The following is a 14091-nucleotide window of genomic DNA, read 5'->3' on the forward strand; positions in this document are numbered from 1 at the left end:
AGGGTGGTGTCTGGTACTGTGCTCTTCAAACTTCAGTATGTGTGCAAATCACTGGGTAGATTCTGAATTGGGAGGTCTGCGTTGAGGCCTGAATCTTGGCCTTTCTAACAAGCTCCCAGGTGATGGTGATGCTAGTGGTCCCTGCTGTTATTTGAAGGAGGGGAGTAGGGAATTTGTCTTGAAGGTGCATTTGCCTGGCAAGCATCCTCTTTTTACTTAGATTTTAGTTTATTGGGGTGACTTGGAAGAGAGTTGATGACCTCTGAGGTGGGTACTCGGGCTCTGCCAAGCTATCTCTTGGCGCTGCCAGGTCTCTGTTCTCAGAGTTTACAATCTAGAAGGTGGGGTGAGGGGTGGAGGAAGGTGCTAGGAAAAGCTTCCTGGAGGAGGTGCTTGTGAACTGCAGGAGCTCCCCCGGCCGCCAAGAAAGGGAGAAACCTTGAACTCCCCCTCTCCTGGGGCTGGGTCTCGGCGTCCCCGCACCGGGTTTGGTTTCCCAGGCATCCCACGTGTCTTCGGTCCGCGAGTCCCTGTCAATCAAGCTTCTCCCCCAGGGGCTGGGTACGGGTTTAAAGGCGGCTGCAGTGCAGAGCGCTCCCAGAGTGCCGCGCGGCGGGCGGGTTTGGATTTTAAATCCCCGCGGCCAATCAGTAGCGCGTAGGCTTTTGTAACGTTCCCGGCGCCGCGTTTGAATTCGAGGAGGAGCAGAGCCGTGCCAAGCCTCTGCCCAGACCTTGCTAGGTCCGCTGAGCAACTCCGGGAACATGAGTGCGGCGGCAACTGCAGGGAAGCTGGCGCGGGCACCAGCAGATCCAGGGAAAGTCGGGGTCCCTGGAGTTGCAGCTCCCGGGGCCCCGGCGGCTGCCCCGCCGGCGAAAGAGATCCCGGAGGTCCTAGTGGACCCGCGCAGCCGGCGGCGCTATCTGCGGGGCCGCTTTCTGGGAAAGGGCGGCTTTGCCAAGTGCTTCGAGATCTCGGACGCGGACACTAAGGAGGTGTTTGCGGGCAAGATCGTGCCTAAGTCGCTGTTGCTCAAACCGCACCAGAAGGAGAAGATGTCCATGGAGATATCCATTCACCGCAGCCTCGCTCACCAGCACGTCGTCGGCTTCCACGGCTTTTTCGAGGACAACGACTTTGTGTTCGTGGTGTTGGAGCTCTGCCGCCGGAGGGTGAGTGTCGCTGCTGCGGGACTCGAGCTGCCCTGGGGACCGGGGTTGGGGCGCCCACACCCGGAGCTGCTGGGGAAGGAGCGCCCCGGGGCTCGGAGCTGCTGGGGAGGAGGTGCTGGGAACCTCGAGCTGGGGATGGAGAAGGTCTCGGGGAAAGAGGTGCTTGGCACTTGGGGCTTCTAGGAGAGGGGGTGCCGGTTAAGTGGAGCCCGGGTCAGGTTGCCTCCAGGGAAGGCGGCTCCCGGACGCTAGGAGTTGGGCCGAGTGGGGGAGGTGCGGGTCGCGGGAGAACCCTGCTAATGGACGCCAGGGCTTCCGGAGTTGCTAGGTAGGGGGTGCTGTGGACCCGGACCTTCCGGAGTGGGTTGGGTCAGGCAGAAGGTAGTTGGAGCCAGACTTAGCTTCGGGGAGGAGAGGGGTCAGGAGAGGGATCTGCTGCTGCGAAGAGGCCCGGGGGCAGGGATACTGGGGACTCTGAGCTTCCGGAGTGGGCTGAGACAGGGGTCCCAGGTAAGGGACTTGGGAGGAAGCTGGTGGGAGAGGGGGTGCTATGAACGGTTGTGGCCTGGCTTAGGGGAGAGTCTACATCGTAGTTGTCCTGGAGAAGGAATGGGCGGTAGGGTTCTGGGCTGCCTTCACCTAATGACACACCCGCCCTGCCTTGGGCCTGAGTACCCACTCCCCACTCCTCCTTCCCTCCCCCGCCCAGTCTCTCCTGGAGCTGCACAAGCGGAGAAAAGCACTCACGGAGCCCGAGGCCCGCTACTATCTTCGGCAGATCGTCCTCGGCTGCCAGTACCTGCATCGAAACCGCGTTATTCACAGAGATCTCAAGCTGGGCAACCTCTTCCTGAACGAGGATCTGGAGGTGAAAATAGGTGAGGAGCTGGGCCTGCAGGGGCACTTGACACTACGCTAAATGGGAATGAGGAGGAGCTGGGAGAGAGGGAGGGAGAGAGGAAGTCGGAAGGAGACAAGGGAGGGAGGAAGAGGATGGTAGGAAGTCTGGGCTGTTGATTGCCTCTAGAAGCCTCTCTTTAGTACAGAAATTTAGAAGAAAGAGCCAAAAGCCAGTGTCTTGCCTGCAGATGCATTTTTGGGTGTGTGTGCTCTCCTATACAGTATTATTTTTTTTTAAAAAAAAAAAGGATTTGAATTTGTTTTCACTTTTTTAAATCGGGAGGCTTGATTTTGAATTCGGGGCTTCTTTTAAACAGTTGGCTGCTCCAGCAGTACAGGGGCAGCTCTTTGCTGGACTGAAAAGCAGCTGTTCCCTTTAGGTGCCCTCTGCTTTGCCACAGTCCCCACCCCTCCCTATCACTTCCTCACAAACTTGCCAAGTAGCCATCTTGACATTTACCTGCTTAATCCCTGAAGGCATGTGACTTTTGCTATCCCTACCAGTTCCCTTTTAGAAGCAAAGCCCTCCTTTCTAAGGGAGGGGGTGAGGAGGGTCTCTGGGAGGCCCCTCCCTGGGGCCAGCATGGTGGGAGGATTCCTGGGCAAGCCTTGCTGCACACAAGAACTAGAGGGTTGAGGGATCAAACGACCCTGGTTCTTGATGGTTACACCTGAACCAGCTGTCCGCATTGATGGATGGCAGAGGCTAGCATCTGAGTCCCCCCTCTTCCTCCCTCTGTCCCAGGGGATTTTGGACTGGCAACCAAAGTCGAGTATGACGGGGAACGGAAGAAGACCCTGTGCGGGACTCCTAATTACATAGCTCCTGAGGTGCTGAGCAAGAAAGGGCACAGTTTCGAGGTGGACGTGTGGTCCATTGGGTGCATCATGTAAGTTGGGAGTTGTCTCAGGACCCACCCAGCCTCAGCAGAGGCCTTTTTGGATATCTCACCTGGCAGACCTTATCCTGTAGACCTTTCTGCCTTTGGAAAGGCTGCTCCAGAGGGCAGACTGATCCAAAAGGAAGCCTCATTTCCATATCTTTTCTTCTCACTGGTGTATCCTGTAGGATTCCTGCAGCCTGGGCCATGGTCTGGGGAATGGGGGAGGGAAGGTCTCCACAAACTTGCTCTAGTACCTTGCTATTCAAAGTATGGCAGACCAGCATCATCATCACCTAGGAACTTGTTAGAAACACAGAATCTCAGGACCCAGGCTGACTGGATCAGAATCTGGATTTTAAGACCCTTGAGCTTTTCCATGCACAATAAAGTATTAGCACCACTGATCTAGAAAGCAGCAATGGGTGGGAGGAGTTAGGCCAGTAGTTATAGCTGGCAGGAGGAGGCCCTGTGGTCTGTCTGGATCAAGGCCATCAGAGGTGGGTGGGTGGTAGGCAGAGAGTTGGGCCTGTTCAGGTGTCACCCCTTTCATGGTCGCCCTGGTACTGGAGAGTTAGAAATGAGCTGTTGCAATGGCTTTCCTACTACTTTGCAGTGGAACTTTTTCAAATGAAAACTTGCAGCCTTAAGTACAGAGCTATTACTTAGCTCTGTACTTAGGAGCTGCCTCTGTAGGAGCAGGTAGCCCACTTGCTTTGACCTGTTTTGTGGTGGCTGGCAGCCTCTGGAGCCCTGCTATAGTGCAGGCTATAGCAGAAAAATCACTGGCCCATGAGAATCGAGTCTCATCACCTGTATTCTACTGAGGACTCCTCCCTGCCAGTGTCCTGGCTCCTGGGGCTGTTCAGTGGACTTGCGGACTGTCCTCCGGGACCCCAGAGTCATAGTGAATGTCCAGAAGGTGTCTGACTTCCTTTCTGGCCCTGAGAGGATTCCTCCAGCATCTGGGTTTTGGTTAGGAGCCTTGAGCCAAATCCCTCCTTGTGCTTACAGGTATACCTTGTTAGTGGGCAAACCACCTTTTGAGACCTCTTGCCTAAAAGAGACCTACCTCCGGATCAAGAAGAATGAGTACAGTATTCCCAAGGTGACTAAAAACACTTTAAGTTTACATTTATTTTATTTAATTTTTCCCCCCAAAGCTATTTACTGAGCCCAGCCATATCCTGGGGACAGAGGTGGGTCAGTCCTACCCCTAGGGTAGCCATAAGAGCTTTAGAGGGTCCTTGTCTGAAATTGCATACAAAACCTGACGTATGTGCACAAAAGAATTTTTCTTGGGGAAGAGAGTTTGTAGGTTCTGAAAGGTTGGGCAGATAAACCAAAAGATGTGTAAAACAGAGAGCAGAAAGGAAGTAGAAGGCAGACAGAGACGTACTGCTTAAGCCTTGGAAGTGGACTGCCTTGATTCAGAGGGGCTCTGCTACTTAGCAGCCAGATCACAATAGACAAGTGGCCTGAATCTTCTGAGCTGCAGCTTCCCATCTATAAAATGGAGTCCCTACCCCAGAGCACCTTGCATACAATAAGCGCTCACAGAATTGCGAACCGCTGTGCTTCGCAACCACCAGCATGAGTGCATTGAGAGGGATAGCCTGCAGCAGCCTGGCATACGACTGCTTTCCAGTTTGGTGTCTTTGCCTTGTGTGAAGCCAAGAGCCCATAAGGACAGGTGGACTGAATCTGTCATAAAGGGTCACTATTGGACAGAGCAGAGTGGTTCCGAGTGTGGGTGTTGCAGCTGACTATGCCCCCGTGTGGTTGCTGGCTCTACCATTCACTGGGGGTGTGTTCTTAGGCACTTAACCTCTCTGTGCCTCAGTTTCCCCATCTGCAAAAGAGAGATGGTGATAGAGATCTTCACCCCCTGGGTGTTTCTGTGAGGGTTAAATGAGTTAATATATATGAAGTGCTTAGAATACTTGGCTGGCGCATAGTAAGTGCATAGTTGATGCTAGAATATTAGTGTGCATTTGACCTGCACTGGGTTTGGATCTCCTCACCAGGGCACCAAGCTTGGTGCTGTGTCCCCATTTTATAGATGAATTTACAAAGGCCCAGAAAGTTGGGTTAGTTGTCACAGCCAGTATTAAGGGACAGAACTAGGACTTAAACCAGGTCATTATGACTTTGAAGCCTGTGTTCTCAAGTGCTGCTCTAGTGGTGAGCAACTTGAATTATGCAAGAGCAAATTTTGGGAAAAAGTGACCTCAAGAGGAAGGAGAAATTGTCATTCTCACAACTTAGGTTGACACTTGTCAACTCAGTAAAGCTGCTAGTGGAAACTTGGCATGTTTATAGCTGCTGAACATGGCATATTTGAGGCCGGGGCCGGGGCCGGGGCTGCAGCTTCTTGGCGGCAGTTCTGCACTCGGGTCCCCCATCACATCCTACTTACGTCTTTCCCTCTCTGCTCCAGCACATCAACCCCGTGGCCGCGTCCCTCATCCAGAAGATGCTTCAGACAGATCCCACTGCCCGTCCAACCATTCAGGAGCTGCTCAATGACGAGTTTTTCACTTCTGGCTATATCCCTGCCCGCCTCCCCATCACCTGCCTCACCATTCCACCCAGGTTTTCAATTGCTCCCAGTAGCCTGGACCCCAGCAGCCGGAAGCCTCTCACCATCCTCAATAAAGGTAAACCGGGGTCTGGGTAGACAGCAGACCCCAAGAGAGCCTAGGCCTCAGGTGTGTGAATGGATGGCCCCCATAGCTCAGGTGTGTGGTAGGACAGGCCCCAGTCCTTGAATACGTAGTCCCCATCCTCATGTGGCAAAATGCCCTTCCCCACAGCCCTGTCAGGAAAGACAGACCTTACCATGGCGGAATCAGACCCATCATGCCCCAAAAGAAGAGAGTGGCTGAACGCCATGCCTGAAAAATTTGTATTTAAAAAAAAATTGCTAATATCACCTTGCATGGTCTTTGGGAAAAAATGTTGAAATTTTTCAGGTATACACATAGAGCACAATGCAGTAGACCCCGCATCCCCACCAGACTCAACACTTATCAAGATTTGTCATGTTTGCTCCGTCACTCCTTTTTCATTCCTTTGAAGTATTTTTGAAGTTAATCCCAGACATCTTGTCATTTTACCCCATAAACTTCAGTATGCATTTCTTTAAAAGGATGGACATTTTCTTACAAAACCACATCCCATTGCTTGGGTTGTCATTGTTTCTAGATCTCTTCAGAGAACAGAATTAGGAAATACATGATTGGGAAGGGGGCGGGGACCTTGAATTTATGCTGCTATTTCTGATTCACACTTTTTGAACATTTTATTTTGATATTGTTTCAAATTATGAAAAGTGAGAATAGACAAGAACTTCCTGTATCTTGTTCCCCCTTTTCTCCACCAATTAACATTTTTCTACATTTACTTTCTCTAAATTTCTTTCCCCAAACCATCTGATAGTAAGCTGTACACATTCTGGCCTTTACTACTTAATACTTCAGTGTATATTTTCTAAAAACAATTCTTTTACATAACCACAGCACAGGACACAGTTATCAAGTTATCAAGTTCAGGAAATTTAACATTGATGAAACTTCTCTTACAGCAATCTTTTTCTCCACTGTGAAGTTACTACTTTAATTTTCTTTTGGTAATTTATAAGTCTCTGATTTAAATATAATATTATAGGATTTTTACTTTTTTAATTTTATACTTGTATTTTTTTTCCTTACACTGAAAACCCTTTTTCCTTACATTATATACATGAATTTTCAACATCTATAAAGTATGTTATGAAATGATGTTCATTTTCTTGCAGTTCTATTTGTCTTTGGAATATATTTCACTTAAAAAAAAAAGTGCCACTTGAAATACGTTATTTCTCTGTGTGGATATAGCACCAATTTAATATATGAGTTCATTTGTTTCAGTTATAATACTGCTATTTTAAGGATTACTTTTTTCTTTTGGCTTTAATTTTTTGATATTTTCACTGGTTATATTACTGTTTCCTTTGATTGGTGATCACTTGGTTAAGGTGGTACCTCCAGTGCAGAGTTACTGTTTTTCCTTTTGTGATTAATTAATACCTCGTGAGGAGTTACTCTGAGAGGATTCTATTTCTTCTCAAACTTTAGCCTACTGATTTCAGCATCCATGGTGGATCTTGCCTGCAGCAATTATTACTGTGGTATTCTAATGGTGACTTTTCTCCTTTTCTTGTTCCTTCTACATCCATTAATTGGAGTTCTCCTGTAAGGAAGAGCTGTCACTTCTCTCCCATTTATTTATTTGGTTATTTGTGTCGGTATGGACTCATGGATATTTAATCTTGGAGCTATAATGTAATATTGTTATTTTAAGGATTGCTTTTCTTTTCTTTCGGTTTTAATTTTTGAACATAAAGCATTCTTCAAAACTTAGCCAAAAGTAGGGTGAAATTTTTTTGGAATACATAAATCCCCATTTATTCATCATCTGTTTTCAATAATTACCAACATTTGCCCATACTTGTTTTTATCTTTTCCACCTTCTTCCCCTTTTTTTGGCTAGAGGTTTCTTTGTTTGTTTGTTTGTTTTTCGTGTTTTTTTTTTTTTTTTTTGGCCGCGCTGTGTGGCTTGCAGGATCTTACTTCCCCCACCAGGGATTGAACCCGGGCCCCGGCAGTGAAAGCACCAAGTCCTAACCACCGGACCTCCAGGGAACTCCCTTGCTAGAGTTTTTAAAGCAAGTCCCAAATATGTTATTATTCCACACTTACGTCCTTATCACAGCATAGATATTTTTAATTGAAAATTCATATCTTTAAATATCTTAAGAATTGCATATTACACAAGGAGAACTAGCACATGTTGGTGGGGAAAGAAACATTTAAGCCTAAAGACAATAAAAATCATCCATGCTTCTACCACCCAAATATAACTGATGTTAAAATTTCAGTGTGTATCTTTTCAGATTTCAGTCACATATAAGTACATAAAGCAAATTTTAGGGTGGAAAAAATCTCTTACGTTTTCATTAAATGCCTGCTTAATCCATCTTGCTGATGGGTTGCGATTTACTGAGCCCTTCCATTTTCCTGGATGCAAAAGATGCTTTTAATTCTTGGATTGAAGCCAGGCAGCTCCAAGCTGCTCGTGCCTTCTAGCTGTCTCCCTGAGTGACCAGAGGTGCCCTGCAGGGCCCAGCATTGGGTTAGAGGTCTGAGCGTCCGAAGCTCTATGGCTGTGTGTGGCCGTGAGCCTTCCTACAGGGCTTGGCCTGGCCCTGGAGGTACCAATGAGTGAGTACCAGGTGCTGTCACATGAGCAGGGCAGCGGCTGCTCTAATAACCTGGCACTTAACCTAAAGCAGTGGCAGCGCAAAGAGCTTTTCTCTGGGGGCAGTACCAGCTGTGGCCGGGGATCCCGGGCCCTCCCAACCTGCAGCTTTTGTGCCCAGCTAATGACTACGTCTCATCTCCTTCCAGGCATGGAGAACCCCATGCCCGAGCGTCCCCGGGAAAAAGAGGAGCCAGTGGTGCGGGAGGCCAGCGAGGCGGTCGACTGCCACCTCGGCGACATGCTGCAGCAGCTGCACAGCGTCAACGCCTCCAAGCCCTCAGAGAGGGGGCTGGTGAGGCAAGGTGGGCACCGCGGGCCCGGGCGTCTGGGCAGGGCAGGGAAGTCAGCCCCGGAGTGCCAGTGGCTTGTCCAGGCCCCCGGCTCCGTAATACCTTTACTTCCCCCATTTCCTGTACATTACAGTGCAAACAAGTTAGCCTACTGTCCCAGGCCCTCCATGGTCAGGCCCCTTCCTTCTTTTTCTGACTCGTCTGTCTCCACAAGCGCCCCACCTTCCAGCACCTCCATGTGCCGCCTGTATACATTGGCACACACTGTCTCCTCTGCTCGGGGAATCCCTCTGTAGCCTTCAAGACAGTGGAAATAACAGACCCAGACGTGCTCCAGCCTCAGGGCCTTGGCTCTCCCGGCACGCACTTCCTCCAGATCCCTGCAAGGCTCACACTCGCTGCCTTCACGTGTCTGCGCCAGAGTCACCTCCATGATCATCTCCCTGCCCCCACTCCTCTTACTTGCTCTGTTTCTCCACAACACTTCTCATCTAACATATTCTAAAGTTTCCGTATTTGTTTACTGTATTTAAAAGAAGGGATCGTCACATGCACAGAACATAACATTTTCACGTATCTGGGATTGTCTGTCTTCTCACAATTTTTTAATCATTTAAAACTCTCTGATTTGCACCATGATAGAAGTAACTTACATATTCTGTGCACATTTATTTTGATTGGTCTCTATCCCTAGAACCAGAATGCAAGCTCAGGGAGGGCTGGGTTTTGTCATTGCTCGCTGCCTGTAACGGTGTCTGGCGCACAGCGGGCCTTTGATAAATGGGTCAGCCGAATGCATGAGTGGACTCGGCGCTCTGCACTGTACCTTTCTGCTTCAGTGCTGCCTGTCTAAGCTTGTTGCTGGCAGAAGGCTCCAGGCCTCTTACCGAGCTCCCTGGTGTGGGCCGCCTGAGTGGACCAGAGGGGAAGAGGCTGGTGCTGATCGATCATCTTGTCTGTTTCTGTCCCAGAGGAGGCTGAGGATCCCGCCTGCATCCCCATCTTCTGGGTCAGCAAGTGGGTGGACTATTCGGACAAGTACGGCCTCGGTAGGTTTCTCCCAGCTGTGGCGGTGGCTCACATGCTGCCTAGAAACCCTTCGAGTTGTTACGGCTCTTGCCTTTCTTGGCTCCCACGTCCTCTTCTCTCGACACTCTCCTGTCTCCATCCCAGGCTTCCTAGTCCCAGCCCCTAACGGCCCCCTGCTCCCCACCGCCCCTTTCTGAGGCCTCCCTCCACCTACCACTAGGGTACCAGCTGTGTGACAACAGCGTGGGAGTGCTCTTCAACGACTCAACACGCCTCATCCTCTACAACGACGGCGACAGCCTGCAGTACATCGAGCGTGATGGCACGGAGTCCTACCTCACCGTGAGTTCCCATCCCAACTCCCTGATAAAGAAGGTGAGTGCTGGCTGGCCCGCGTGGGCCGCTGTTGCTGGGACTGAGGGCTTTGCCAGGGGACAGGCTGTAACTCCGGACGCCCTCCCTCACTTTCCAACCAGATCACCCTCCTCAAGTATTTCCGAAACTACATGAGTGAACACTTGCTGAAGGCGGGTGCCAACATCACGCCCCGGGAAGGCGACGAGCTAGCCCGGCTACCCTACCTGCGTACCTGGTTTCGCACCCGCAGCGCCATCATTCTGCACCTCAGTAATGGCTGCGTGCAGATCAACTTCTTCCAGGTGAGCTGCGGCCGTGGAGGGTTGGGGCCGGGTATCTGTGCCTCTCAGCAGCCCACGGCATTGGGTGGGGAGTGGGAGGCACGGGACCTGTCCTTGGCAGCGTCAGCAGAAGGGAGTGAAATGCCCCCCACCGCCCCCCCATCGGCTGGGATATCTTCCCTCTACTCCCGCCAAAACACACAGGCAGCTGGGAGCTTCAATCGCCAGTAACCCCCGGTCCGTCCACCCGCTCCCCTCCTGCCCTCACAGGACCACACCAAACTCATCCTGTGCCCGCTGATGGCTGCCGTGACCTACATCGACGAGAAGCGGGACTTCCGCACGTACCGCCTGAGCCTCCTGGAGGAGTACGGCTGCTCCAAGGAGCTGGCCAGCCGGCTGCGCTACGCCCGCACCATGGTGGACAAGCTGCTGAGTTCACGCTCGGCCACCAACCGCCTCAAGGCCTCCTCGTAGCCCCCCCCCCCACCGCCCCCCTGGACTGGCACCCTCCTCCCCCCACCAGCACCTCGGCCCGCGCTGGTTAGATCCCGTGGTGCTATTTTATGGGGTGTCCCCCAGCCCTGGGGGCTGGGGCGGAAGCTCCATCATCCCTGCAGGTGGGGCTGCTGTGTAAGTTATTTTTGTACATGTCCCGGTGTGGGTTCTGAGGCCTCTTCCCCTTCCCTCTCAACCCCACCATATGAATTGTACAGAATATTGCTATTGAATTCGGGACTGTCTTTTCCTTGCCTTTATATTACATTAAACATATATGAATCTTCCTTTTTCTTCTTGTGTTCCCCGAGGGGTGCCTGGCACCCGGGCTCCGGCCACACTGTTGCTCTGGTGTCCCTGGCGGCCCAGCCGCTGCCGGTCTCTTCGACGCCAGGCCAGCTCAGCTCCCAGCGGCCCCCGGGCTCAGCCCCTGGGCCCCAGAGGCCGGCGGGTAGTAGGGCAGGAAGAGGCCCTCGGAGGCGCAGCTCCTCATGGCGCGGTGCGTGTGGAGGAGCAGCCGTGGGAAGCGGTTTGTGAAGTACTGGACGAAGCTGTCGGGGACGGGGCCCAGCGCCCGCCGCACCTCGTCCGGGAGCTCCCTGTAGTGATGCTTCTGCAGGGGTCGGAGCAGGGAGCCCGGCCTTAGCTGGACCACGCCTCCCCCCATCCAGGCCCCTCCCAAGCCCTGGAACACACCTTGTTTCTCACAGCACGGAGCAGGTCTCGCACCGACGTCCCCTTATACGACCGGAACTTCTTCAGATCTGTGCACAGGGAGGTCGTCGGCACAGCCGTCCCCGCTGGGCTCCCCTCGGCCTCCCGGGCCACCCGAGCCTGGCCTCTACCTGTCTGCAGCGGCACCGAGATGTGCTTGTGCCAGTCGCCCCGGACCACCTCGGAGCCACCCGCCTCCAGCGCCGTCACCAGGGGCCCCTGCTCAGGCTCCTTCTCCAGCCAGTCACTGACGTCCTAGGACCCACAGAGCTCCTGAGCCTCCTGACCGCGCTCGGAGGCCACAGGCCAGGAGTGTCCCATGGCTGGGGCAGTGCAGCAGCCAAAGCTGCTCGGTTTAGGGTAAGTATTATTGCCTTCTATGGAGTGTGGCTTCTCCGTGCTGTGCGGGGTCTAATCCAACCAGTGACAGAGGTGCTGTCGTCCCCGTTTTACAGATGAGCAAACAGGCTTAAGAGGCTCAAGGTCACACAAGTGGAATGGGCTGTCTGGGCACGAGTATAGCAGGAGAGACGACTAGGGCTGAAAGGAACGGGGTCTAGCCTCACACAAGGGGCAGCTGGGCTGGGGAAGCGGTGCTGAGGAGACCGTGCAGTGCCAAGATGGCAGCGTTCGGGAGTCTGGGCTCTGCCTTGATTGAGATAAGGAGCTGGGCGGCCTAGAACAGGTAGACGAGAGTCTCTTTTCCCCCAGCCAATCTGGCTTCCCCTTTCTTGTTGCTCAGGACCCAAACGTGGGACTTTCTGGGGCCACTCCCCAGATTTCCTCCTGACCTGGAAGAACTGGAGCTGCTTGGCTCTGCTCCAAAAGAAGGGGTGGGCCAGCACCTGGTGAGCGGAGGGACGAGCCTGTGGCAGGGGGCTCAGCATGGCCTCCACCAGGTCCCAGGCAACGACCTTGTCTGTAGGGGCAAGAGGGAGGGACGGCTTCAGGCCCGCGCAGGCTCTGCCCTGCTTCCTCGCTCCTCTGCCAGCCCACGTCCCCCTCACCGTGGGCCTCTTCCTCCAGGTGAGCCAGGCAGGGAGAGCCTGCAAGGATGTTTGCCTGGCGATAAAGACTCTCTCCGAAGGGGTGGCTGCCACTGGAAAGCACGTAGTAGAACACGCAGCCCGCAGAGAAGATGTCCACTGCGCTGGTCTGGGGGCCAGAGGGAGCAGCATAAGGAGGAAGTCTCTGCCCCAGGAAGTCTGCCGGGCTACATTCTCCGCTGGGCTGACACGGCAGCTGGGGGGTCTGGCTCAGACTAGGGGACAAGGATGCGTCCCAAGAGGCATCCTCTTGGCCCTAGATCCCCTCCCCTCTGCACTGTTGAAAGGGACCCACGGTTTTCATCCAAAATCTTTGCCCCTACTGAGCCTCTAGTTTAGGTTTCCAAGTGTCACTCCTCCAGGTCTGGTGGGCAACACAACCAAGTGAAGCTGGGCACGCATGAGGCAGTAAGGCAGCGGTGAGGACTGTATGATCTGGTTCCGGCCCTGTGCACACATGGCCACTGGCACTTAGCTCCAGCTGGTTGCCTGCAGGGGACTTTCTCGGGTGGCAGAGCTTTGATTTTCCAAGAGAATCCAGAAATCTAGATTTTTATGTGGAAATTCCCAGAAGTTAAAATATTGGCTGCTAATTTAGAAAATCAAAACCTGCACAGGCTCCTAACATCAGTGCTTTGGTCCTTGGGCCTCCAGGCTGACCAATTCTAGCTTTCTCTAAACTTCAGGGGTGGGGTGGCTTTCCTGGTGACTGTCCTTGCGTGTTACTCTCATCCATGCCTGTGACTTTCCCCTACACACCGACTCAAAAATCTATAATCCTGGGGTCTCCACCTCAAGTGTCTCCAGGGCTCAGATACTGCGCTGTGCTCCAGTAATATCAGCTCATGTGATGCTCCCCCAAACCCTCCACATCTGGGTGGCTCTCCACGCTGGCTACACGTTACAGTCACTGGGGGTCAGTTACTGGGTGTGGGGCCCAGGCACCTGAATTTTATTCAAGTTCCCCAGTGATTCTGCAGCACAGTAGAGATGAAAACTATTTTCTAGTTCAGAGTTTCTCAACCTCAGTACTACTGACATTTTGGACTAGATAATTCTTCGTCCTGGGGGACTGTCCTGTGCGTTGTAGGATGTTTCGCAAGCATCCCTGGCCTCTGCCCGTTAGACGGCAGTAACAAGCCTCCCTTCCCCTGCCAAGTGTGACATCCAAAAATGTCTCCAGACATTGCCCAAAGGTAGCAAAAATCATCCCTAGTTGAGAACCACTGCCCTAGATAAGAAGGGAGGAATTATCCCCACTTTACAGATGAAGAAACAGGCTTGGAGGAGTGACTGAAGGTCACACAGCGGGTGATCTGGAGCCCGGGCAGGAGAGGCACTGGGCAGGGAGGGACTCCTGTGGCCTGGGGCGGCGGGAGGACTCACGGGGCTGTCTGGGGGCAGGAGCTGCAGGAGCTCGGGCGCCATCCAGCCTTCTGTACCGGGGACGCCCGAACGGAGGCTGAAGCTGCAGCGGCCAGCGGGCAGCTTCTTGCAGAGGCCAAAGTCTGAGAGGACCACTCTGCCTCGGCCCTGGCTGTCGGGCCCCGCAATGAGGACGTTGCCGGGCTTCAGGTCCCGGTGCACTGTGAGAGCGGAGCAGAGCTGAGAACTGAGGG

General features: G+C 52.9%; 2 protein-coding genes across 3 annotated transcripts in view; one reads left to right on the plus strand and one right to left on the minus strand.

Moving 5' to 3' along the window:
- Positions 1-10999, plus strand: PLK1 (polo like kinase 1). Its single transcript, XM_036827223.1, has 10 exons — positions 1-1172; positions 1882-2050; positions 2818-2962; positions 3968-4061; positions 5394-5613; positions 8404-8559; positions 9519-9596; positions 9797-9951; positions 10053-10235; positions 10485-10999. The coding sequence occupies exons 1-10, from the start codon at positions 765-767 to the stop codon at positions 10689-10691; spliced, it is 1815 nt and encodes a 604-aa protein (XP_036683118.1). The 5' UTR covers positions 1-764; the 3' UTR covers positions 10692-10999.
- Positions 10941-14091, minus strand: part of ERN2 (endoplasmic reticulum to nucleus signaling 2) — a 20750-nt gene continuing 17599 nt past the window's right edge. For both annotated transcript variants that reach the window (XM_036827222.1, XM_036827221.1), the window contains 6 exons: positions 13859-14058; positions 12434-12581; positions 12218-12345; positions 11558-11681; positions 11409-11476; positions 10941-11325 (listed from right to left, as the gene is read on the minus strand). In XM_036827222.1, coding sequence (XP_036683117.1) covers positions 11113-11325; positions 11409-11476; positions 11558-11681; positions 12218-12345; positions 12434-12581; positions 13859-14058 — 881 coding nt within the window. In that variant the 3' untranslated portion in view covers positions 10941-11112. The remainder of the gene's footprint in view (positions 11326-11408; positions 11477-11557; positions 11682-12217; positions 12346-12433; positions 12582-13858; positions 14059-14091) is intronic.

This window comes from Balaenoptera musculus, chromosome 15 (assembly GCF_009873245.2).
Source record: "Balaenoptera musculus isolate JJ_BM4_2016_0621 chromosome 15, mBalMus1.pri.v3, whole genome shotgun sequence".
In the NCBI taxonomy this organism is placed as follows: domain Eukaryota; kingdom Metazoa; phylum Chordata; class Mammalia; order Artiodactyla; family Balaenopteridae; genus Balaenoptera; species Balaenoptera musculus.